Source organism: Leucopleurus acutus (genome assembly GCF_964270905.1).
Source record: "Leucopleurus acutus genome assembly, chromosome: 12".
Lineage (NCBI taxonomy): Eukaryota > Metazoa > Chordata > Mammalia > Artiodactyla > Delphinidae > Leucopleurus > Leucopleurus acutus.
This window is the reverse complement of record NC_139154.1, coordinates 17,231,164-17,258,351: the sequence shown is the minus strand read 5'-3', so window position 1 is coordinate 17,258,351 and position 27,188 is coordinate 17,231,164. Positions and strand designations below refer to the sequence as shown.

General features: G+C 45.3%; 1 protein-coding gene across 1 annotated transcript in view; it reads right to left on the bottom strand.

Annotated features, from left to right (window-relative positions):
* NCAPH (non-SMC condensin I complex subunit H) overlaps positions 1–26,434 on the bottom strand; it is a 28,761-nt gene extending 2,327 nt beyond the window's left edge. The window contains exons 1-14 of the mRNA XM_082851348.1: positions 26,372–26,434; positions 25,912–26,050; positions 25,310–25,434; positions 14,369–14,558; positions 13,198–13,289; positions 12,219–12,442; positions 8,531–8,679; positions 7,797–7,903; positions 7,319–7,441; positions 4,772–4,882; positions 3,200–3,373; positions 2,122–2,235; positions 817–905; positions 232–307 (exon numbers count right to left, since the gene is read on the bottom strand). Of these exons, the coding sequence (XP_082707474.1) occupies positions 232–307; positions 817–905; positions 2,122–2,235; positions 3,200–3,373; positions 4,772–4,882; positions 7,319–7,441; positions 7,797–7,903; positions 8,531–8,679; positions 12,219–12,442; positions 13,198–13,289; positions 14,369–14,558; positions 25,310–25,434; positions 25,912–26,050; positions 26,372–26,419 (1,761 nt within the window). The 5' untranslated portion in view covers positions 26,420–26,434. The remainder of the gene's footprint in view (positions 1–231; positions 308–816; positions 906–2,121; positions 2,236–3,199; positions 3,374–4,771; positions 4,883–7,318; positions 7,442–7,796; positions 7,904–8,530; positions 8,680–12,218; positions 12,443–13,197; positions 13,290–14,368; positions 14,559–25,309; positions 25,435–25,911; positions 26,051–26,371) is intronic.
* Positions 26,435–27,188: the final 754 nt, after the last annotated feature.

The following is a 27,188-nucleotide window of genomic DNA, read 5'->3' as shown; positions in this document are numbered from 1 at the left end:
ACAATTTCAGCATCTAAAATTTTCCCATTTGGGTCCTCCTCATAATTTTCATTTCTAATCATACCTGTTGGCCTTTTTATAAGTTACTTTTAGGTGTCTGGTTAATCCTGTGGGTTGAAGGCACTACATAAGTTGCTGTATTTAAGGTGTCCTATGAGGCCGCTCATGAGTGACAGAAAGCTCCAGCAGGTTGGCACAGAGAACACGCCCACGCTTACCAGATTTACCCACCTTTTCATTGGCTAAATGTAGCAGACATGCAAAGGCCAGAGGTATGGAGAGGTTCTGAGCCATGAGGGGAGGCAGGCTGGAAAACAAAGAGGCTAGTAAGTATTTAGCTGTCCCTGCAATTCCAGGAACAAAGGCTCTTTCATCAAGTATGAATACACATGGTCAGTGAATAAACTAATGAGAAATAAAGAAACATTTCAGATGCCCTTTAGAAGCAGGTTTTTCCAGTTTCTTATCTGGAAATAAAATATTTCCTGTTCCATTCCAGCCACTGGTGCAGAAAAATGCCTTTTTAAAGGTGGGCTACATTAACTCATTTATCAATGCAGAGAAGAAACAGAAAAACTGTGAGAAGTGTGAAAATGGCAGGTTGTGTGCAGAGGGGTCTGTCATACCAACAGCCTGGGCTGGCGCTCCCTCAGCTGGGGCTCGGAGGAGGAGGGGGCTGGGGGAAGGAGGGGAGTGGGGAGGGGAGGGTGGGGAGGGGAGGAGTGGTGGGGAGGGGGAAGGGAGTGGGGAGGGGGAAGGGAGTGGGGAGGGGGAAGGGAGTGGGGAGGGGGAAGGGAGGAGTCTGTTGGCAAGCACCTCTTCTGCAGGTCCTTTGTGAGCCCACTGAGCTTCTTGTCAGCCACCTGTACTGGGTCCCCTGCTTCTCCATTTTCTCTGTGGTTTGCCTGACAGAAGAAAGGACACTTAGAGATCAGACTAGGCCCAGTTCACTTTTGAGAGAGCAACATAAGCTTATAAAGCTGTATCTCTGAAAAGAAAAGCCTACATCAGAATGAAACCAGAACAATTTCTCCGGTACATTTTGAAGAAAAAGGATCCATAGAGGGACCCAGTACCTCAGCCCTGGACCCTAACACTGACATCGACAGGGGTGGGGGTGGGCGGGCGGACAGGACTGGGTGATAATATAGATGAAACACTGATAATGGGCACTGAAGTGGTCACTGACTATACTATTTTCTACTTCTGAATATTGTCATTAGAAAGAGTTTGTTTAAATAAATCTATATTAACCAGAATCCCTGGAGGACAGGGTATTAGGAGTCATTTAAATTCAAAGGTTAAACAGAACCCTCTTCCTACTTTTTAAAAAGTACATTTCTCTTATATTTGCATCCCATCCCATTTTAATTGATAAAACCTTATGAATATGACTGAAGCTTTATCTGACATCCAAGACTACAGCTCAGGGTCCTTAATCAAATCATGCATTTTCACTTCTCAACCAGCAGGGGAAGGTATAATAGAATGTGTTGAGTTTGGAAAGCTCAGAACATTGTCTGAGCAGAAGTCTAGAAGAGGAGATGGAAGGATTCTAGTTAACCAGAAAGTTCCATTTAGTTGGAACAAGTTAATCAGGGTTTCACTTTGCTCTAAAGGAGAGACAATTTGACAGCATCATATATATACATATATATGTATACATAATATATATAACTACTTTCCCAAATCAGAATTATTAGATCAAAGAGCTTAAACATTTTAGGGTACCTGAGATGTTAGAAGCTGCTTTCCAAAAGGGTTATTTATCAACTTAATTTGCACCAGCAGCGAATAAGTACTCCAGTTCTTCCTCTAACTCCATACTGAAAAATGTTGTTTAATTGCTAAAGCTGTTATTTTAAAGCAGCATAAAGATGCCATCATTTGTATTTTTTGATTACAAGCAAGACTGAGTAATGTCCCATACACTAGTTTACCATCTGTATCACCTTTTGTGTGACCTGCCTGTTCATATACTTGGTTCATTTCAGAGGTGTGATGTCTTTCTTGTATTTCTGAATGAATGCTTTCCACGTTAGGGCTACTCATCTAGGAGCTCAGACACAAGCCGCACCCTCCTCCATGCTGGGCACCTACAGAATGAGTGGAACCCGTTACCTCTGCATCCGCCTGCTTGGGGATCTCCATCAGCAAACTCCACATGCTCTGCTTCAACTTCTTCATGTCCATCTTTTTGGCAGCCTTAGCATACTGAATTTCAATTTTATTTACCTGAAATAGGTATGTGACGAGTAAAAATAAGCATAATAAAGAAGCATTTACCACCAGCTCTTTGTAAAAAGAAAGTCTGGAGTTCAAATAATGAAAAAATCTAGTTTATACCACAGAGTTATAGAGCTTTCTTTGGACATACAGAGTCCTTCATTTCAATCTAATTTATTTTTGATCAAGTACAGTCTTCGTTAAGGATATCCTGGAATTCCAGTGTAAGAGATAAGTGAATCAAATGTATATGAAAGCACCAAGCCTGTCACTTGGTAGGGAATAGATGCCAGATGTATGATAATTTAATATGAGTTGAATCTGGCCAAGATTTTCCAGAGCCAAATAGCTAGCCTTACCCAACCAGCATAGAAACCCATTTTGTCTGCCTGCACCCTTCATTCACATAGTTTGCTTGTGTGACTGGCTCACCCCTAGTCATATGGCTTATCACAATCTTTGGAGAGATGGCTAGTTCCACACAAACACAATTAGCATAATTAGTCCAGTGGCGCAGTGGTTAAGAATCCGCCTGCCAATGCAGGGGACACGCATTTGATCCCTGGTCCGGCAAGATCCCACATGCCACGGAGCAACTAAGCTCATGCGCCATAACTACTGAGCCTGCACTCTAGAGCCCGCGAGCCACAACCACTGAAGCCTGCGCCTAGAGCCCGTGCTCCACAACAAGAGAAGCCACTGCATTGAGAAGCCCGCGCACTGCAAATAAGAGTAGCCCCTGCTCATCGCAACTAGTGAAAGCCTGCGCGCAGCAATGAAGACCCAATGCAGCCATAAATAAATAAATACATAAATGAATGAATGAATGAATGAATCAGCCACTTAGAGAGCAATGGGTTAAAATCGAGAAGGAAAAAAATCAAGCTCAGACCAATGTGACTCTCATGAAAGATACAAATTAAACAGATCTCGGGCAAACAATATCAGATATAATTCTTGGCTTCCTCTTTACCTTCTGGGGCTCAGCTACCAGATTTGACTCCCCGTAAGTGGTGATATCTAATCCTTGGACTTCAGGCGCGTCATCGTTGTCTTGTGTTGTCGTAGGTGGATGGCCAGAATGGTCAAAGGTCCCAACTGGTCCCACAAATAAATCATCTGACTCTTCATAGTCACTGTCAGCAGCCTGAGCAAGGAAATAGCTCTTCAAGTTCGGCAGAGCTGTTTGAGGGGCTTAGAAATATCCTTGAAACAGATTCCGTACACAGCAAGAGCAGAGCACCCGAGAGTTTGTGACATTGAGTCAAACCTAGAATGGACTTCTAGGTCCTCTAGTCATCTTCCTGTTGCACATACACCCTACTAGAGAGGCATCTGTTAACTAAGCCCTCTGGAGTGAGAGCTAAAAGGAATTCAGTAATCACAACAGCCAGTGTCCCTCTGCTTCTAATGGATTTAGGATTTCATTTTACAGAAAGCACTCCTGAAATACCAGAGACGTGACCTGTCGGCTGGCCACAAGCAGGGGTCCTGCTGGGAGCCAGTGAGAAAGTCATTCTTGGACTGAGCCCAGCAGGAACAGACCAGGTCTCTGGGGTGGGGCCCAGGAACTGGGTAACAGGCTCTCTGGGTGACTCTTAGGCCTACTGAGCTTGAGGAGCATTGGGCGAGAGGCCAGTCTGGATTTTTACTAAAATGTAACAACCGGGCTGTCCTGATGGCGCAGTGGTTGAGAGTCCACCTGCCAATGCAGGGGACATGGGTTCGTGCCCCGGTCCGGGAAGATTCCACATGCCACGGAGCCTGCGCGTCTGGAGCCTGTGCTCCACAACGGGAGAGGCCACAGCAGTGAGAGGCCCGCGTACCGCAAAAAAAAAAAAAAAAAAATTAAAATGTAACAACCTAATTCTCTTCCAAGCAAGAAAATAAGGTGAATAAGCTATTCTTCCAATTCTTTCCCTTCTCCTCACTTGCAGGGACACAGATGGAACCTAATATTTCCCCCCTTTCTATTTCCATCTGCTATCTCATTCATAGAGTCATAGAAGGGATTTTGAGATTATTTAGTCTAACTAAGATCTAAAGATGGGGAGTAGTTTGTACAAGTTCACAATGTGAGAACCAAAATCAGAGCTACAAACCTGGTCCCCTGAGATCCACCCTCTACACTTTCTTTTTCCCCATTAGGACACACCGTCTTCACATGTCTATGTGTTATGTCTCCCCAGCCAAAAAATATTAGCTTGTAAGAGTAAGACGAGTGTTTCTTTTCCTTTGAAATCCCAAAAGAGCCAAGATAAGTGCTTTGTACAGGCTCAAGATTCCATCCGCATTTTGACAGTTTACTGGAGTATGTCCACTTTTTTCCTGTGTACAGAGTTTAGAGTAAGGCAGGCCAAGGTTCTGGCTGTTGCCTCAGCTCTGCTCAGTTCTCTGATGCCTGGGGCAGGGCAAGCATCCACAAACCCCCACCTGATTCAGAATTTCCTACAGTCATCTGCCATACAGGAAAGGGCAAGAAGGGAAGCAGGAGAGAAACACCCTACTGCTTAGAAGGGAGGACAGAGCTCTTGCCCCCGTTTACCTGTGATCCAGGGCAGAAGTTGGAGGTGTCATTAGGGTTGTTGTAATCATAGTCGTCAATTTCTTCACAATGCTCGGTCCCTGCCCTCTGGCCTTGGGCCATCTTAAGTAACTAGAACGAAGGAAAAAACAACTGCAGAAAGCAATTTCTAGGAAAGCAGCTAGTAAACTAGGTTGGGGAGATAACCTTAGTTCCTACGATCATGTCCCAGAACATTAGGGTTTTAAGGGCACTAAGAGGTCATCTAATCCAGCCAACTTCCAACTAACCACACAACTCCACTCTAGAGCAAGCCCAGTGCAGCAAGGCTCCGAGCCACCTTCCATCCCAAATACACCAGAGCAGCCGGTTTGCAATTAGGTCTGCACACAACTTTATTTGAAAGTGTTCCTTCACTAAAAACAAAGCCACCTACAACTATCTGAAAAGAAGTCCACTTGTTGCTGCTTGAAGAATTCTGACAGAAAACTCAATCACTACTTTAATTCACAGGCAGCTGGTCCCATTCCTGGGCCATCACTGTTCCCCACATAGCTACAGGGAGAAACCCGAGCTCTGCTCCCTGCCACCACATCTGCGGCTCTTGTTCCGCCTGTGAGAGCAAGTCTGCCTCCTCTTTTGGAAGTGCCTGTCGACCAGAGCCCTTCAGATTTGCAGGCCCTTAGGCCACTGATCCTCATCTGGGGTGTGTGTCTTTGGGGTGAAGGAAATGGAATTAAAGGTGTGTACAGTTTACAGAAGCACATTGAATATTTTAATATAAATACATACTCCAAAAGTAGCCCCCAAAACCCCTCAGTGGTTTTGTATTACAAATCCAAAAATAAACAATAGATATTTATTAAGAAATGCCCACTTTCTTCCACTTTCCTTCATATGACACAATTTCTAGATCCCTCTCCATTTAGAATAATACTCTCCTCTGGACACACTCTAAATTGTCCATAGTCTACAAGAAATGTTTCAGGAAGGGTACGTGACCCCCCTCATGTATTGGGTGGTTGCCATTAGAATCACCCTTTAAGATCTTAAACTGGATGGGTGGTTGACCTGTATAGTCTCCAGCCAGACTGAGTGTTAATAGTCCAGTGTTTACTTTCCAGTGTTTAATAGCCATTGTCCTAGAAGGACACCTCCTGGAAGGACGAGGTGAGGAATCTCAGGATCCTGCTGCCTGGCTGCCCTACTACACATGCAGGGAAATTTGTCCCTGTGGATAATCAGAAGCAGGAGTTCTCTCCTCTATAAGAAACAATTATGGAAAAAAAACCACAGAAAACTCCTGGAGTGCAAGAATCAAAATGACTTTGTTCTACAACCTTCACATCTGAATATGCAAATTACCACCTAAGCCACATTCTTCAATGTTCATAGTAAGGGCCTGAGGAAGGAGAAGGTGGCTTGTGGCCATGGAAAGCAGCTGGAGCTGGGCCGGGCTTGGTGGAAGTGTCCTACCTCTCCCTTCAGCTCCCCAGCAGCCTGGCTCTGCTCCTCCACCCCAGGGCTCTATTTTCTGATTACAGCAAGCAGCTGCTGGCATCTAACCGATACTGAACCATGACCACAGTAACTACTACTGCTGCAACTCTGTATCTTTCTGCATTTTTTTTCTTTTTTAAAATTGAGGTATAATTGACATGTAACAGTAAATTACTTCTTTCTGCATTTTTAAGAGTATTTTTGCTAAGTGAACAGTATTGATTATAAAGAAAATTATGAGTGTTGGATTATAAAAACAGAATGTGAGATATCAGCGAATTCAGGGAACTGTATACATATCATTAAGCCTTGTGGAGAGACAGGCAAAATAAGGAAGAGGAAACTGTAGACTGTTTGTATACTTGACACCACAAGATTAAAACAACCAGGAATGCAAATGAGTAGAGGGTCCAGATAAAACAGAACTTAGCATGACCCACTGCCTGGTTACCCTGGCAACGGGAACACCCTCTTGCTGCTTAGCATCCCCAGAGAGGCCACAGGCAAATGAAGTGAATAGCGACTGGGGTGCACACTGGCTAGTCTAGAGAGCTCACCTGAACAGTCATAGAAGGAGAGCAGGCAGGCTGTGCAGCGCTAGGGAGCCCCCGAGGACTGGCACCTACGTCGCCCTGCATGTCACAGTGGGCTCATGTCTACACCTTGATCGTGGGGAGGCAATGTGGGCTGGGGAAAGCACCTGGCTAGTAGATCCACAACTATCATGAGACGGTGAAAGAATCAAGAAATGACCAACAGCTTGTAAAAGCCTTGACAAAAGGTTGTGTATCCCCCTTGCATTTTGGCAAGTAGGCCAGAGTGTCCAGAAGTCCAACCAGGTGAGGTATTTCCAAGTCTTGAGTGTGCATCTGTCCTGTGAGTTTTTCCCTCCGGCTCTGCCTTACCCATGCGATCTCCCGGTAACTCCCCTGGGCTAACATGAATTCCTCCTCACGCGTTCTCCTCCTGAAGGGCGCTGACAATCACACTACCCGCCACTTGATACCTCTGATGCTAAGAACAGGTTCAACAACAACATGACCTCAAGGAACCTAAGAATAGCCTTACCCTGGTGCCTGGTTTGAGATGCAGCTGGACAAGATTTTCAGTCTCATAGTGGAAATCTGTAGGAAGAGTTGTGGCTCTCCAATTCTGGTTCTCCAAAGTGGACTTGGTCAGAACAGTAGCAGCCTATTAATTTAAAAAAAAAAAGAAAAGGTAGTTTTTTGGCATCTTTAATAAAAATGGTATATATACACACTTTTTTTTTTTTTTTTGGAAGGAGCTTGGGAAGAGTTTGAGCAGCACTAATCTTCCTACTTCTGTGTAAAGGAGTGATTCTGTTAGACCTTATTCATATTGATTCTCTCTGCCACTGAGTTTGGGACTATTTCTTAATTCCTTCAGGGATTGAGGGAGAATGAAGCCATCCATTTACTCTAAGAGTTAAATTTATAATGAATTTTTAAAAAACACATCTAAAAGGGAAAGAGGAGTGCAAAGAGTAATTTAAGAAAGCACAAATGATAATAAATCCAGCACAAACCTTTGTTTTTCGAAAATATACATCAAAGTCAATATCATCGTCAAAGTCGATTTCAAAATCCTTCTTTGTGGTCTTCTTTCTGTTCTCTGAGTGCGAGGTAGTATCTTCTGCAGAAACGAACACAGATGTCAACACTGCTCACTTCTGTGGCCTATTTACTCATCTTGCAAGATCACTTGACAGCCTTACCAACCACAAGACAGCATTTGTGTCTGAGCATCATATCAGCACTAGGAAAGGCAAATCATACACCTAATATTTATCCCTATAATTTGTGTTTTTGACAAGAAAACAATACTAAAAAGATATGCTAATTAATCACTTCTTTTCAAAGAGAGAATGCAAACATTTAACACTGGCACAGCACTTCAGAGGGCTGCACAGTGCTGCCGGTGCAGTAACTCGCATGGCCCTCTGGAGCCTGGGGGTGCATTCCCACCTCTAGCCACTGTTTGAAGTCACATGGGTGCTGGGGGAGGAAAAGTCACAAGCCAGCTCTCCTGACCCTGGGGAGGGTCCACTCACTCTTCCCACTCACAGGCTTCAGTCTTAACTGACCCCTCATCCCAGGCCAGGCCAACTGACTGTCCAACCAGGAGGCTCCTTGTCTGTGTATTTCTACAGCTTGTCAGGAGGTACAAGACAGTGACCGGCATTTCCCTTCTTAGGCTGAACTGCTGACTGGCTGGTCATCTGCACTATCTCTTCTTAGAGTTCCGTCTAGAAGTACATACGTTTGTGCCGGAGTCTAAAGCGCCAGTGCTCCGGGCCAGCCCACATCGACATGGTTCGGGGGCTAAAGTAGGAATACTCTCCAGGTTTCATGGATAGAAGGGGACACAAGCTCCAAACGTCTCCATCCCCAAGGGGAGTCATTTCTTCTCTGCAACACATGTGAAATCATGTTTTAACATGTACAGTCATGCATGTGTTGATATAGACAAGACAACTGTGTATTTACATGTAAAGCAGCATATGATGCAGCTGCAGACTCTACCTACTTTTCCACAAATGGGCAACATTTCTAAGAGTAAGTCCAACATAAATACTTCATCATTAATAAGCCATTAGTTTTTACTTAATCAGTGCTTTTGCTTCTCTTCATTTTATAATACGATCATATCTATATAAGTAGATGTTTCAAAGTGCTTCATAAAATGAAGTTTACCCGTTTGAGAGACAAGAAAACAGAAAGAAATTGAGTTTTTATATAAGACTGCACAGCTAGTAAAAGCCAGAACTGGGAGCTGGACACCATCCCCTGAATCCCAGCCTCAGGGTCTTTCCACACACAAGGCTTCCTGCCACATGACGTGGTAACCACGTTCCTTCTTCACCATGCTTCCGTAAATGAGGGCTCCGCTAACACTGCTGTAGTTCCTACTGAAAGTGAAAAACATGTTATTCTAATTTATGTTCCCCACATGATTGGGGGCCCCCCTTATAATCGATCTGTTAAACCATCTAGCTTTACTCTTTGCTGCGTGTGAAGTGCCTAACTGGCTCGTCCAGCATGGCAATTTTGGGTTGGTTTTTCGCCCTCTCTGCAAGGTACTAGAATGTGTGAGGTAGCTTTCACCTGAAGGCCCCTGCCAGGTCAGTGCTGCTGTAATGCCCTCTAAGGGTAACGGCAGTGAGGAAACTTCACACAGCGAGGACCTTTTCACCTGTATTGAGCCATATATAAAAATCTCCTTTACATCAAGCCTATGGAATAAGCTAAAAAAGCTTTAAAAGAAGGAATTTGCCTTTATCTATAGAATCTTTTTTTAAAAACCAGTAAACTGTATTTGTATATTTACTGTGTGATGAAAACTTAATTTTTAAAATTAAACTATACTAGGGACTTCCCTGGTGGCACAGTGGTTAAGACTCCTCGCTCCCAATGCAGGGGGCCCGGGTTTGATCCCTGGTCAGGGAACGAGATCCCGCATGCCCGAATTAAGAGCCCGTGTGCCACAACTACGACCCAGCGCCGCCACATTATTAATTTAAAAATTAAATTAAAATATACTTAAAAATCCCCACTTCTAGTCTGTAACTGCCTAGCCTGTGTTGTTAAGTAATAACTGTACTGCATTGTACTGCATTTCCCCCAGAGGGAGAAAGAAGACAGCTTCAGGAGCATCCCCACTCAATTCTCAGATACTCTCCTGTTAAAGCGAGGGCAATTGGGAGGGCAATTTATTGGGAACTTACGGGCAAAGCTCTAAAGAGCTTGGCTCCCATCTTCTGAGAGTCTGTGGGCCAGAACCAGACTGAGGCCCTTGGGGCTTGAACTCTAGCCTTTTAATAATTCTTTCAATACACAATGCTATGTGGCAGGCACCCTACTGGTCCCAACTCCCCCACTCACCAACTAACTTAATCCACAGCCCACTCTTCCATCAGGCAGGCTTCTCTCTGCCCTCTGGAGGGAGTCTTTGTTTCTTCTACCCACCCCCACAACCACAAGTCCCCTCCTTCAATGTAACACCAACTCAGTCATGCTGCACTACTACCCGCAGGTTAAAGGTCTCCCCAGTTAAGTGCTCTGGGGTGGATCCTTCCATCCACAGCTCATTACGTGCGGCCAGGATTGGCCAAGGGTGCTGGGCAACTCCCAGCTCCACCCCATTTCCTACCCTCTCTAAGCCTGTTTCCTCACCTGTAAAACGGGGATAACAGGACCTAATTATAGGGTTGTTGTAAGGATTAAGTGATTGTACTTTATATATTATATAAATTATTTGAAATAACTCAGGTAAGGCACCTGGCAGAGTGTCTGGCACGAAGTCAGATAATAATGAGCTCAGTAAACATCAGATACTACTATTACCATCTAGTCCCAACCGTTCACTTTATGGGTGAGAAAACAAAGACCCCAAGGATCATGCCACTTGTCCCACATCTCACAGCCATCCACGGCAGGGTCAGGCTTCGTTCAGTGCAAACACTTGCTGAGCTCCCAGGAAGCTCCCTATCCTTATGCCACGGGTAAGGATTTCAAGATGGACAAAACCCTAGACTAGAACCTAAGTCCCCTGCCCCTAATGTGCTCGCTCAGTAGGATGGAGTCTAAGATTTTGTTCTGTCTGGAACTGGGGAGAGAAATGGAGACATCTGTTCAAAATTTGTTCAAAATAACCATCTATGGTTATACGGTTACAACAAAATAACAAAATGGAAGTGACTAAAGTCCTTCACTACACCAGTTCCTCAGATGTCACCTCATTGTTTAGCAAAAGTGATAGCTCTTCTCTGACATTTGAAAATGGTATTAAAAGAGCTCATCCCTCCAACCTGCCTACCATTTCCCACTTCTTAGAAGATAGGATGGGAAAAGGGACAAAATCACAGGTCTGGTAATAGTAAAAATCAGGAGGGGAGGGTTCTAAAAGGGCCTAGGGGGGTAATTTTTCCTTGAGGTCCAAACTTTCAGCCCCTTGACTTCTACTCAGATCTGAAGAGGCATTGTCAATCTAATCATTCCCCCCATGGGGAGACAAAGTGAGCTCAAGAAAGCAATCTCATCCTGGAGACACTCAAGCAACGCTCTTGAAGGGATCTTTGCCTCGGTGGGAAATTATACTGGACAACTTCTAAAGTTTCGCACATACTAAACCAGCTTGCCTGTCCCCACTCCCAGGTTTTCCAAGCTGCTGCTACAGGCACAGGGTTATCAGAGGATCTGTTTGTTCTAGTCTCGTGGAATCTGCTACACCCAGGCCCATTCAAGACCTTTAGAGGCCCTCGGCACTGCAGGATTGTGGGATCCTGCTTGCAGACCATATTCAAAATTAAAATGATACTAACCTATTAAGTACGTATAATAAAGGCCAACAAAGTTCAGATTGCCTTATGGCGCTATTAGACTAATCAAGAATCTAAATGACTAGAGGCCAATCCTACTGTCTCCCACACCCCATATGCTCATTTCTACATGCTTTTTTAGTTTTCCTTGCTTTGCTCATCCCCGGTCTACCTATCTAATGACCAACACTGCCCAGACCCATCTCTGCCCTTTAGGCAGGGGCCACTTTCTTCTGGTAATCAACACATAAGCCTGTTTTCTGTCTATAACTGATATGGAGTGATTCAGCCAAAAGCCAGACCATGTGCAGGGTGTCGAAAGGGAGCACCCTCCATGCTACCAAAATGGAGGTGGTGAGGACAGCCACCAATGAAGTAGCTACTATAACCCAGCACTTTATGTATTTTAGTTCTATGCTTATGGACTCCTGCAATGTCAGGTTTATGCCCAATAAGTGGCTGAGCTGACATTCAAAGGCAGATTGATTCCACGGTGAGTCAGAATGGCTCAGCCCGTGTGACAACAGAGCACAGAAGCCCAGCCAATCAGAGAGACGAAATTAGACTGTCCCAGCAGGAAATCTGGGAAAACTCCTATAGGAACATTTCCCGTGGCCCTGAGCGCCTTACTGGCAGCTCTGAACATGGCAGGGCTCCTTCCAGCTCCCGAACTTGGTGTGATCCCCAGCTGCGGTGTGGTCCCCAACTGCGGTGTAGTCCAGTTCATCATTGGCATCAAAGTCGTCCTCCAAGGCCCCAATAGGGAAGTCCCCGCAGTCGCTCTCCTCCACCTCGGCATTGATGTCAAACACCTGATCGTTCTTCTTAAACTTGTCCACCAGGGCCGACACCGACTGGAAGGGACAAAGAGAGCCCCCAGTTCTCTGCATTCCCGTCACCACCCCCGCCACTGCTGGAGGACCGCCCCCCCCGCCCGCACTCCCTGGAGCCAGTGTTCTCACAACAGCAAAGCGCTGAGGAAGTTTATATTGTGCGGCACAGGATGAAGCTGTATTGTCGTTAGGCACATTTTGTAAAACATGGAAAAGGAATCTGCATCCTTTAACTACATGTTTAGAGAAGACAGTTTTCCATGGAAACCATTTATTTTGGAGGTTGTAGTAAGTAGGCTAAAGGGGGCCAGGCTAAAAATACACAGAGGAAAGCTTTACACATGATAATTTCTCAGGAAACTCTGTGCCAAGGGACTCAACCCTGAAGAGGAGGAAATTCCTCAAGCTTGACAGCAGCCTAAGAGACCAGAGGCCACTGGGACAACCATGTTTGAGAGTAAATCTGATAAAAATCGTGCACCGAGGAATGGAAGGATTGCCTTACCCTGGGGAAGCAGACATGAAGTTGATCCCAGTACTCTAATCCCAGCTGGCTAGTCAGCCTGCTGCAGCACACAATACCACTCCCACCCCTGCCCCAGGGCTTAGTCCCTATGGAGGAGCCAAAGGAAATATTTTCTGTACTGCTGGCTAAATAAAAACGATGCCACAGTTTTGGTTCCCATTGGGCAGAACTAATATTAGGCCATCTCACTGAAACCACGAGCTGTTGGAGAAATGCCCAGAGCCCTCAGAAATCCAGAAATTGACCACACCTCATTATGTGTTTCACTGTCCCATTTAGTGAACTGGAACCCCGCCAGGGAAGGGCAGATCTGACGGTCTTCCACACACTGCTGCAGGGGTGCTGGGAGGACAGGAAGATCACAAAGAGGGTTCAGAGCAGGATGGAGACACGCCTCACCCCCTCAAGATGACCAGAGCAGCACCATGGAGGGAGGGGCATGGCCACCTCCTGTTTCTCGGGAAGAGGCTGGCTGGCAGCCGATCTGTTTGCAGATCACTCTCCTGGCAGAGGGCGTGCACTCAGGCACATGCCCACACTAGAGGCAGGCTCCACACTGGCATCCCAGGAATGAGGAAAACACTAGAGCAGAAACCCGAAGCACAGACTTTGACTCTGAAATCGACTCTGTGCCCTATGCTAGAGTTGGGAAATCAAAAACCCATCCTTAAAGCATAGTAAGTGCACAGCCAATTGTGCAATGCCACTTATTCTAGTCCCAAATTAAACTAGGTATAGATTACCTACCTCAGTTGAGTGCATACACCTGGACAATTGTTAGTACAAAATAGTTATACTCAGCAAATTTTAGACAAGAATAAACAGGAGAATGGGCCCCGTAACATCTGCGTAGCCCTGCAGAGGGGAGGAACAATTTCATGTAACACACGAAAATCATTCCACGGGAGAACAGCGCCTGGCCCTCACACCACCCTGGGCCTGTCCTCAGAGGATGTCCCAGAGCGGGGTGTGGAAGGGGGTAAAATCACTGCCAAGCCTGTATGAGGGACTGACAACAAGACAGATCTGTTCTCAGACCACCACGGAGGATTCTGAAAACAGTTCACAAAGCCCTCTTCTCCTCAGGATCCCCTGGGTTAGTAACAGGCCTCTGGCTCAGCAAGTCTCTTAAAGCCCCTCTCCCAAGTCCCAAACTCTGACACTCCAGGGTGACGCTAGCAGGGCAACTGAAGGACGTGGCACATACAGACCACGAGCACTGGCTACTACTGTTGAAGACTCCATGCTGCAAACAGGCTGAAAACTTAGTTTCTCCCAAAAAATGCCCACTTTGTCATTCCAGAGGAACCTTCTGGGCAAATAAGCAACAGAAGAGCATGATGGGCTTACTACACCCATGGTTATGTAGAAACTTCTCTGATGACTGAACTGCTCTGCTAAAAGGCATCACGTGGACCTACCTTTTAAATCGGTCATTTCCACCCAACCTAAATCCGGCAAGTCAAGAGGTTCTCCAGTGGAGAGAGTCTGGACATCGGAGGGAAAGAGCAGCTCACTTCTATAGTCGTGGCAGTGGAGGGTGGAGAGAAACACCCCTGCTGTACTGCACTCATCAAACGAGGCTGCTGTCTTCTGGAACATGGGATCAATCTGAGCACAAAAACAGAGGGAACCCAGAATTATGGGAAGTAGCCAAAGGAAATAGAAAATCTCATTCACTGGACCCTGCTCATTCGCAGCTGCATATACTGGATTGAAATGTCTCTGCACATGATCAAAAAAGGGGGAGGGCCTTTCTAACTGACCAGGTAAAATCCCATCCCAGTTCAAAAGGAGGGCTGTACATGGTCAGATGGATAAATGTACACAGTAAATGGTGACAAGCTTATACCGTGTCAATCTGTTTGTTTACAAACAACCCAATCAAAAAATGGGCAGAAGACTTAAATAGACATTTCTCCAAAGAAGACATACAGATGGCCAACAGACACATGAAAAGATGCTCAACATCTAATTATTAGAGAAATGCAAATCAAAACTACAATGAAGTATCACCTCACACTGGTGAGAATGGCAATCACCTAAAAATCCACAAACAATAAATGCTGGAGAGGGTGTGGAGAAAAGGGAACCCTCTTACACTGTTGGTGGGAATGTAAATTGATACAGCCACTATGGAGAACAGAATGGAGGTTCCTTAAAAAACTAAAAATAGAACTACCACTTGACCCAGCAATCCCACTCCTGGGCATAGACCCGGAGAAAACCATAATTCAAAAAGATACATACACCCCAATGTTCATTGCAGCACTGATTATAATAGCCAGGACATGGAAGCAACCTAAATGTCCATCAACAGAAGAATGGATAAAGAAAATGTGGTACATATATACAATGGAATATTACTGAGCCATAAAAAGGAAGGAAATTGTGCAATCTGCAGAGACGTGGATCAACCTACAGATTGTCATACAGAGTGAAGTCAGAAAGAGAAAAATATTGTATACTATCACTTATATGTGGAATCTAGAAAAACAATATAGATGAACTTATTTGCAAAGCAGAAATAGAGACACAAACGTAGAGAACAGAAGTATGGATACTGGGGGGGAAGTGGGTGTGGGATGAATTGGGAGATTGGGATTGACATATATACACTATTGATACTATGTATAAAATAGATAACTAGGGCTTCCCTGGTGGCGCAGTGGTTGACAGTCCGCCTGACGATGCAGGGGACACGGGTTTGTGCCCCGGTCCGGGAAGATCCCACATGCCGTGGAGCGGCTGGGCCCGTGAGCCATGGCCACTGAGCCTGCGCGTCCAGAGCCTGTGCTCCGCAACGGGAGAGGCCACAACAGTTGAGAGGCCCGCGTACCACAAAAAAAAAAAAGATAACTAATGAGAACATACTGCACAGCACAGGGAACTCTACTCAATGCTCTGTGGTGACCTAAATGGGGAGGAAATCCAAAAAAGAGGGGATATATATATATATACGTATAGCTGATTCACTTTGCTGTACAGCAGAAACACAACATTGTAAAGCAACTATACTCCAATAAAAATTAATTTTAAAAAAATCTGGTTATTTACAATATACCTGGACAGTATCCTTCTGCTGGCCTCTTTCCACAGCCACCGTTTTTAAACGTCTATCTCTAGTAGAATGCTACCACAACAAATTCTGCTGACTTAAAAAGCCTGTGTGATGGATCTGTTCGCAGAATCCCATCACTCCTCTGAACAGAAATATTTTCAAAGAATTGGAAGAACACGAGTAAGAGATCCGGGCAAAGGACAGGCAGAGTCCGCAAGGTTAGATGTCCGGGTTAAACATGGAGAGGTTGTCAGAAGACCCCTAAGGCTGGGGTCGAGGAGCAGGAGTGGCATAACCACATGTCACCAAGCCCCAAAGGAGAACAGGGCAAGGCACATGCATGTGTGGCAAGAGGGCAGAAGCCACCTGGGACTCCACAGGAGGCCCGGTGACAGGAAAAAGGTCAGGTACCAGGTTCACAGGTCTTCCTCATGTCTCAGGATGTGGCTACTACGGAAAGAGGGGCCCTTAATTCTGAGGACAGGTGTTGCTCTCTGGCTCTTTTCCGGCCCCCTTAACCCCGAGCCCAACCTCACCAGAACTGAGTCTTCTCTCGCCTCCCGATAAGCTAGTCCCAGAGCAGCACATACGGCACCTCCACGTTCTCCCTGTCTCCTTACCCCTCACCCGGTCAGTTACATGGCCTGGTGGGTTTTCCTCCCAGTGTGTCTCTACCACCTACCCCTTCTTCCCATCCTCACTGCCACCAGTATAACCCTCGCCTGAGTTAACCCTTGTCTCTGGTCTCTCCTACTTCTTTTCCTAAAAATACCAGTGGTGCTATTCCCATTCCCTTCCTCAAATGCTCACCAGAGCAATGGTTTCCCACCTGGACCCCAGCACCCCTAGAGGTCTCATGTAGTTAATGAAACAGCCTTTCAAAGAGTCAACACGGAAACTGTACACTGGCCCACATTAAAGCTGAAACGCTAAGATAACTTTCCTCACTTTTGCCTAGAATTAGATCATGTCAGTGTGAGAACAATGGTTCTTTCATGTCAATTAGATTTGACTTACATCTTTGAGTGATTTGTGGGAAAATGAATTATTGCTGACTGTACAGTCTGGATAAATGAACTTTTTGAAACAAGGATCCCAGCAAGGAAGAGAAACAGTAAGAGAAGGCCTTGGTAGACAGCAGACTACATGACAAAGTCTAGGGTTGTTTCAGCCTCATGAGAAAATCCACATCTCTAGCCAAACGTGCACACTATCCAGCTTCCTAAGGAACCAGAACTTTTCCTGCTTCATGGCCTTTGCTTACGCCTCTGCCTAGAATCACCTTCTTGTCACCACCTGACAAACACCTACCCTCCCTTCACAGCCCAGTTCAAATCTCACCTCTTCCGGAAACTCTGACCTCTACCCACTCTGGTCTCCTGAGTATGTGCCTTGACCTTCCTTACATTGTGTCTATTTGTGCCCTCCTGGTCTGAAGGACTGGAGCATAATCAGGCTGGAATCCCCGTGACAGCAAGAATTCTGCACACAGCAGACAGCTGTGTCCAAAATAGATCAGCTCATATACAAACAAGGGTTCTCAGCTGGTCCAGACACACCCACAGAACACCTGCTGTCTAATCTCCTGCCATTGCCAAGAGAATGCAGGTTCAATGAATAGCTGAAACTTCAGATTCTAAGTTTGTACCCACCACCCCCCTTCTTTTTTAGCTTCCAAACTTTCACTTATTCTACGTTTACCACAGATTACAGAGCAAAAAAAGCTTCCCAGGACTGAGGTTCTCGGCGTTTCTTCAAGATCCTGTTGTCTCCACTTGCATACATAGACCAGATCCTGTTGTCTTCACTTGCATACATAGACCAGATCCTGTTGTCTCCACCTGCATACATAGACCAAAGCCCGAAGCCGCAGGCCTGAAGGCAGCAGCTTGCTGCCCTTTCGTCCTCCCTTTAGAACAATGGGAGTGGCCAGTGCCAGCCTCCTCAGGCTGCCTAGAATTGGGTCTACCTGGGAAGACACAAGATGGTAGGAAAAGAGAATTTCCAACCATGCTGCTGAATTGAACAGTTCAGTGTAGAACCAAAAGCACAAGCAAGAATGATGGTGAAGTAAATATTCAGATTACCTGAGAAGGTGAAAAAACAAGGAGAATTGGGGAAGGGAAGGTTAGGTGGGAGAGGATTTTATGGCTCCCCTTCAGATGTGTACAACATATTGCCATGGATAAAGCACTTTGACAAATATAACCCACTAACACAAAACTCAGGGATATCTGTTTTTAGTTTGAGAAAGTGAGATTTGGAGACTTTTCCACACAACTAAGACAGTAAAACCAGGATCTGAACTTTACATGGTCTGCCTCCAATGCTGACCCATAGATAGAAAAAAAGAATACAACTCCCTCCCCTAAAAAGCCTGGCCCCCTCACCTCTACCCTAGCTCTTGGGCTTTGGCCTCGGGGCCCTGCCCCAGCCATCCCCATCCGCACACAGTCCTCACCCCAGCACGGGCTGGAGAACCGTCCTGCCCGGACCGCATCAGCCAGAGTGAACGCAGCCAGGCCCCTCACTCCCAGCCACCACACACTCAGCCTCACCACTACCCTCTGCCTGAGACGATATCCTCTCAAGGGGGTGGGAACTGGTTACTGGGGGAAGGTGAGAAATATCTTAGAAATTACAATAATTTGTGCCTCTCCAACCTTGACCTTACTTGCAAAACTGTATTCCTTTGGAATTAATTTCAATGAAGAGGGATAGGAACAAAACATCTAAAAAGGCTCAGTGGTGTGTGTGTGGGAGTGTCATGACAAAAGCCTGGGAAGCACTGCTCTAAGGAAACACAGTATTGCTCGAGGACACCGTCTCCCCAGCACGGCTGCTTCCTCTCCCGCAGCCCTCACACTGCTGGCCTAGACGTCAGATAGGTGATTTCCTTGCGCCTCATTGCAGCTTCCAGACTATGTTCTCCTTCCCAATTCCTACAACCCTCACCTCTGAATGTAACATCAGACTCTACCACCCTCTGCCCATCAGACTCTACCACCCTGTTGCAATCACCTTCTAGTCCCCAGGTCACAACCCTACCCCCTTCCTAGAAGATTTTAATATTATCTCTGACTCACTCCTGTTCTCCAACTTTACTGCTGTCGTGGTTTCCAGTAATTTCACTATCCATGTAGACCCATCCAATATTCTGGCTTCTCAGTTCCTTGATCTCCTCTCCTTCAGTGGTCTTGTGCTTCATCCTAAGAACCCCAAGACTCATGGGATCCTAGCATGACCCCCTGCCTCCTCTGCCTTTTGCTCCCTGGCCTGTTTTCCAAATTGAATCATTAACCAGGACTGCAACCTCTCTGTATGCTCAATTCCAAGTGCCCCTCTCTGACAACCACCTCTTGTCTTTCCAGACTACACCTTCTTGTCTCCAACGCCAAGAAGCCTTTGGTCCCATCAGGCCCTACAGTCTACTGGTCACATGGCTTTACACTGTCCTTCACACACCTCTTTTCCCAGCTAAAATTCCACAATCAATGATCACAACCACCCCCTTGCACACACTCTCAGCTCCAGCGCCCCTTTCAGCTGTGTCACATTCACTCAGCTAAACACAATCCTTTGTTAAATCTAACTTTCTGCCTACTCCATGCTTGCACCCACACAGCCAGTCATGGCTGGAGAAAGACACAAAGTCATGGGATTTCCCTGGTGGTCCAGTGGTTAAGAATCCACCTTTCAATACAGGGGACGCAGGTTCCATCCCTGGTCGGGGAACTAAGATCCCACATGCTGCGGGGCAACTAAGCCTGCGCACCACAACTACTGAGCCCATGTGTTTTGGAGCCTGTGCGCCACAACTAGAGAGAAGCCCACGTGTCACAACGAAGAGCCTGCGCACCTCAACGAAAGACCCGCATGCTGCAATGAAGATCCCATGTACCGCAACAAAGACCCGACAGAGCCAAAAAAAAAAAGACACAAAGTCATGCTGACTGACCTCACTATAAATCCATCCTCCAGTGCCCTCAGGGAAACCCTAAGTGTTGTCTAGCCATCAAACTACATTTCCCTAGTCCCTCCACTCTCCCATCCTCCTAGATGACTCCCTACTACCTTATCCTCTCTTCAAACCTCCAACACTTTCCTCCTCTATACTGTCAGTTGAAGATCTGGCTTATTTCACTGATGGGGGTGGGAGTGGGGGGTGGAAGGGGAAGCACAACCAGAAGAGAATATCCAGAATGCACCCATGTGCACACACTCAAGCCCCACCTCTCATCAGCCACTGTGCTCCTCAGACAAGACCCATCCAAGCCATCCAATCCTTGCCCTTCTCACCTGCTCAAACACCACCCTAGCATTTCTCCTCCCTTTTCTGTGTCATCAATAATTCCTTCTCCACTAGACTGTTGCCATCAACAAGTAAACATGCTGTTAATTCTCCCATTTAAAAAAACAAAAAACAACAAAAAGGCATTTTTCACAGAACTAGAACAAATAATTATAAAATTTGTATGGAAACACAAAAGACCCCAAATAGCCAAAACAATCCTGAGAAAGAAAAACAGAGCTGGAGGATTCACACTCCCAGACTTCAGACTATACTACAAAGCTACGGTAATCTAAACAGTATGGTATTGGCACAAAAAACAGACACATAGATCAGTGGAACAGGATAGAAAGCCCAGAAATAAACCCACGCACTTATGGTCAATTAATCTATGACAAAGGAGGCAAGAATAAACAATAGGGAAAAAAATGATCTCTTCAATAATTTGTGGTGGGAAAACTGGACAGCTACATACAAAAGAATGAAGTTAGAACACTCTCTAACACCATACACAAAAATAAACACAAAATGGATTAAAGACCTAAATGTAAGACTGGAAACCATGAAACTCCTAGAAGAATACACAGCCAGAACACTCTTTGACATAAATTGTAGCAGTTATTTTTTTGGATCTGTCTCCTAAGGCAAAGGAAACAAAAGCAAAAATAAACAAATGAGACCTAATTAAACTCAAACGCTTTTGCACAGCAAAGGGAACCATTGACAAAATGAAAAGACAACCTACTTGACTGGGAGGAAATAACTGCAAATGATATGACCGATAAGGGGTTAATATCCAAAATATATAAACAGCTCATACAACTCAATATCAAAAAAAACAAACAACCCAATCAAAAAATGGGCAGAAGATGTAAACAGACATTTTTCCAAAGAAGACACACAGATAGCAAACAGACACATGAAAAGATGTTCAGCACTGCTAATCATCAGAGAAATGCAAATCAAAACTAAAATGAGGGGCTTCCCTGGTGGTGCAGTGGTTGGGAGTCCGCCTGCCGATGCAGGGGACACGGGTTCGTGCCCCGGTCCGGGAAGATCCCACATGCCACGGAGCGGCTGGGCCCGTGAGCCATGGCCGCTGAGCCTGCGCGTCCAGAGCCTGTGCTCCGCAACGGGAGAGACCACAGCAGTGAGAGGCCCGCGTACCGCAACAAACAAACAAACAAAACAAAAGAAAACAAAACAAAAAAACTAAAATGAGAGGGCTTCCCTGGTGGTGCAGTGGTTGAGAGTTCGCCTGCCGATGCAGGGCACACAGGTTCGTGCCCCGGTCCGGGAAGATCCCACATGCCGCGGAGCAGCTGGGCCCGTGAGCCATGGTCGCTGAGCTTGCGTGTCCGGAGCCTGTGCTCCACAACAGGAGAGGCCACAACAGTGAGAGGCCAGCATACCGCAAAAAAAAAAGATGATAAACAGGGACTTCCCTGGTGGCGCAGTGGTTAAGAATCTGCCTGCCAATGCAGGGGACACGAGTTCAAGCCCTGGTCCGGGAATATCCCACATGCCGCGGAGCAACTAAGTCCGTGCACCACAACTACTGAAGCCCGCATGCCTAGAGCCCATGCTCCGCAACAAGAGAAGCCACTGCAATGAGAGGCCCGGGCACTGCAGTGAAGAGTAGCCCCCACTGACTGCAACTAGAGAAAACCTGTGTGCAAGAAAGACCCAACGCAGCCAAAACGAAAATAAAATAAATAAATTTTAAAAAAAAAAGACCACAAATAACAAATTGTGATAAGGATGTGGAGAAAAGGAAACCCTTGTATATAGTTGGTGAGAATGTAAATTAGTGCAGCCACTATGGAGGGTTTCCAAAACACTAAAAACAAAACTACCATTTGATCCAGCAATTCCACTCCTGGGTATATATCTGAAGAAAACGAAAACACTGATTTGAAAAGATACATGCATCCCAATGTTCATAGAGGCATTATTTACAAGAGCCGAGATATGGAAGCAACTTAAGTATCCGTCAACAGATGAATGGATAAAGAAGATGCTGTGTATATGTGTGTATATACACACACACACAATGGAATACTACTTGGCCATAAAAAAAAATGATGTTTCACTGTTTGCAACAACATGGCTGGACCTTGACATGGCTGGAGGTTATTATGCTTAGTGAAATAAGCCAGACAGAGAAAGACAAATACTGTATGTTATCACTTATATGTGAAATCTAAAAAATAAAACAAAGGAATGTATATAACAAAATAGAAACAGACTCAAAGATATAGAGAACAAACTAGTGTTTACCAGTGGGGACAGGGAAAGGGAAGGGGCAAGATAGAGGTAGGGGATTAAGAGGTACAAATTACTATGTATAAAATAAATAAGCTACAAGAATATATTGTACAGTACAGGGAATAGAGCCAATATTTTATAACTTTAAATGAAGTATAATCTATAAAAATTTTGAATCACTGTGTTGTACACCTGAAACTAATATAACATTGTAAATAAATTACACCTCAAAAATAATTTTTAAAAATTAAAAGAATAAACTGTGCAGGGGCTTCCCTGGTGGCGCAGTGGTTGAGAGTCCACCTGCCGATGCAGGGCACACGGGTTCGTGCCCCGCTCCGGGAAGATCCCACATGCCGTGGAGCGGCTGGGCCCGTGAGCCATGGCCACTGAGCCTGCGCGTCCGGAGCCTGTGCTCCGCAACGGGAGGGGCCACAGCAGTGAGAGGCCCGCGTACCGCAAAAAAAAAAAAAAAAAAAAAAAAAAGAATATACTGTGCAAATATTCCCATGTCAATAAATACTACAACATCATTCTTTAAAAAAACAAAAAAACTCAGGACCTTACTTTCCCTTGCCATTCCATTACTCTGCCCCCATTTATAGCAAAACTCTTCTAAAAAACTGCCTCCCCCCCAAAAAAAAAAAAACTGCCTCCCTTCTCATTTATTTCCCCCTGCCCAATTCATTTTGAAAAATTTCAAACCTACAAGAATGTTGAAATAGTAATATGAATCTCTGTGTAACTTTTACCTAGATTTCCCAACAGGTAACATTTTCCATATTTGCTTTCTCCCTGTACCCTTTCTCCCTGTACTCCCATATTTTTTTTTTTTTTTTTGCGGTACGCAGGCCTCTCACTGTTGTGGCCTCTCCCCTTGCGGAGCACAGGCTCCGGACGCGCAGGCTCAGCGGCCATGGCTCACGGGCGCAGCCGCTCCGCGGCATGTGGGATCTTCCCGGACCAGGGCACGAACCTGTGTCCCCTGCATCGGCAGGCGGACTCTCAACCACTGCGCCACCAGGGAAGCCCTGTACTCCCATATTTGTAAAGCAAATATGAAAAATGTTACCTGGTGAGAATAGGTAACAGGTAACAGGTAACATGGCTCTATTCCCTGTGCTGTACAATATATTCTTGTAGCTTATTTATTTTATACATAGTAACTTCCAATCTTCCAAGTAGATATTGCAAGACTTTGCCTCTCTGGCAGTTATTAAGCTATTGCCACTCAGCTCCAAACCTACCTTCTATACTTTGCTCTGTGATGCTGGGTTGGAGACCACACTTCAGCTGTGCTAGCAGCTCCCTATTGGGCTCCACCAAAAGGGGGCACTAGAAGGAGATGGCAAGGCTGGAGGAAGGAGAAGGGACAGGCTTCTTTCTGCAGGATTCCTGTTCCTGGGAGTGTCACCCAGCAGTGATTCACCAACCCAGCAGCAGCAGGTCCTACCTGGGCAGTAGCTGAATTTAACTTGTACTTTTTCCTTATACTCACAGAACCAACCGCGCGGGGTGCCAATAAGAGACACCAGCACCAGTGGGCATTCCCTCCTCAGACGTCTGGGTCCTGGGCCCCCAAGCCCCTCCTCCAAACTCAGGGACACCAGCATCAGCCAAGCAGCACCCCTTCCTTGGAGGTCTGAGCTGCAGCTCCCCAGGGCCCCTTCGCCAAGCTCACCATGGCCTCAGGCTGCCATATTTGACATGGCTGACCATTCCATCCTCCCTAAAACACTCATTTCAATACCACACTCTCCTGGCCTTCCCCCACCTACTGGACGTTGCTTATTCAGCTCTCTGAACTGTTAAGACAGGGGTATCCGGGCCCAGTCCTTTTTCCACATACACTTATTCCCTTGGTGATCAATTCCAGTCTCGTGACCTTAATTACTAAGGTAAGAGAAAGAAAGAGAAAGGTAAGAGAAAGAAATAATCTAGTCCATCGTTGGTGGGATGCAAGTAAGAGAAAGAAATAATCTACTCCATCGCTGGTGGGAGAGTAAGTTGGTATAACCTTTTTGTGAGGGCAATGGAAATTTCATGTCTCAGAATTTTCTTACAAATATACTCCCAGAAGAATGCAAACAGGTACAAGAATGTTCACTGAAATTGTTTTTAATAGCAAAAATTTTTTTTAAATTGTAGCAACATCTGTTTGCTTTAAATTAACTGCTAATTTATAAAGAGGCCTCTGGTACCATTCCTTTAAGCAGATTCCTCAGGATTTGCTAAATCATGTAAGGTTGTTTAGAGCATGGACTCTGGAGCCAGACCACTTAGTTTCAAATCCCAGTTTACTTACTAATTACGTCATCTTGGACAAGTTACTCCACAGCCCTGAACCTCAATTACCTCTTCATAAAATGTAGCAAGGATGTTGTAAGGACAGAATGGGCTAACACAGGACACGGGCCTTGGGCAGCACGGTGTGCCTGGTAGACACACAATAAATGTTAGCTGTCATCACCACTGCTGCATGTACTACAGAAGAAAATTAATATTTTAATCATTGGTTTTCTCAGTAATTTGCCATCTCGTTCTACTCAATCATTCTGAAATATTGAGGGAAAAGCAGGGACCTACCCCTGTCAGTCTTCGCTGTAAAGCTAAAGGATGACAATGCAGAGACACCAGTTGAATATTTTACTCCCTGGAGGCCTGAACAAGCACACAGCAGCAAGTTTCTGCCACTGAGCCTCTGAATTAGTCCGAGACTACACTGGGCACACAGCTTCTCACCTCACACTTTCGATCTGCTTCGGAGACGTTGAGGTTGTTTATATTCGGCTCGATGGTTTTGTACAAGTGCTTCTTCCTTGGCTTTGGAGCCTTCTTGGTTGTTCCTGTTTCAGTTGCACTTCCATCTACAAGGAGTAAGACCGTGCACTGCAGGGGCTGCTTTGGAGCACGTAACTGAACTTATCAATTCAAGTTCTTCAAAACTCTAGAGAGTGATCGTAATTAAAACACATGCCATCCCCTCAAAGCAGCAGGCACGTCTAATCCGCAGCTTAGGGAGAAACCAAACTACTAGATTAAGTATTTGGTTTCTGATATAAGTCAATTTCCAAAGACTCCCCAAATCAGAAGCTCCCTGGTTGGTGATGTTTACTCAATCTTGTCTAAATAAAATCTAAAAGCTTTTATAAGGTCCTTCTCTTTTCCAAAGAAAAACAAATCTAGTGTTTGAGTATCTTCTCAAATATAATTCTGAAAACATCCATGTCTTCAACAGAATGAGAGAAGTGATTTCTTGTGACTTCATTTCAGTATGTTACTCAAATAACTACCTGCAACACCCTTTAAAAAAGCCCCTTACATCCAGATCCCAACCCATGTACCTGCACCATGGCCCTCTTCTTCTTCCGGAGATGGTGCATCCTTGCCCAGCCCACCAAGGACTCTGTATACATCAGCATGGACGACATCTACGCGCACAGCATAGATCTTGGTGCTGGCATCCAGAGTGCCGGCAGCCACCTAGTCAAACAAGCAGAGCTGTACTCATGGTGATCATAAAGAAGGAGCAGCTGAACGGCAAAACAAAGCAATCTGCATAAAATATGTACTTGCCTTTAAGAAAAAAATGAAAAAGATTCCCCTAACACAGGGAATAAAAAAAAAAAAACAGATATTTTCTCTACATTTCATCAGTTAAAGAAAGAAAGTAAAGTAGCTAATAAAATGTCTTAAACAAGGAAGGCTCTCATGTATTTGTAGAATTCAATTATTGTGCTATGCTAAGGATTAGCAATCACTAGCATTAATTCAGATGCAAGAGAAGGTGAACATCCTTCTTACTTTAAAGTTGGTCGGTTCGGCATCTTTCTGTTTAAGAATCTCTGACATAAAATCAATCAAATGCAAGCCAAAAGCATTCTTGGTGGTGATTTTCTGAAAACAGAAAGTTTTAGAAAGGTTTGTTATTTATAGCCTATGCTCACATAAATAATGCTACCCTGTCATGAGAAGCTGAACTTTTAAACAGGAATATCCCACATCTCAACACAGATATCCATTCCCACAAACATCTGGTGATACAGCTAAATCCATGTGTGTCCTTCCTCATTTTCAAGGTCTGGAGTGACAGCACACAATTCCTGAGTGTTCCTGTGTGCAGGTCCTCTTCTAAGCACTGACACAGAGGGGCTCAGTGACCCTCAGAACGACTCTCAGGCAAGGACTATTCTCATTCCCATTTTACAGAGGAGGACCACCCTGTAGCACAGTGGCTTAGTGACCTGCCAAGGCCACGCAGCTTTGTAAGTGACAGGATTCCAACTCAGGCTACATCTAGGGCTCACAATTAGCCCACAACCCTACTATCTATCTACTATCTAGCTCCAGAACTACACTATTAACCCCTAGGGTGCTGCCTCGTGACACACCGCAGGGGGCAGGCAACTTGTCAGAGGGACACCAAAGGTCTGTAAGAAACAGTAAAACCACATTGAAAACACCAGCACTGAGAAGAGTCACTAGAGAATAAAAGTGCACAATCACTGATCATGCATTCTCTACAGAATCAAGAAGACTAGATCTCCTCTCTGATCAAGCTGCAAAATCGTCACTGCTTAAACCGGCAGATACTCACGTTTTCAGCAGACAGTTTGATACA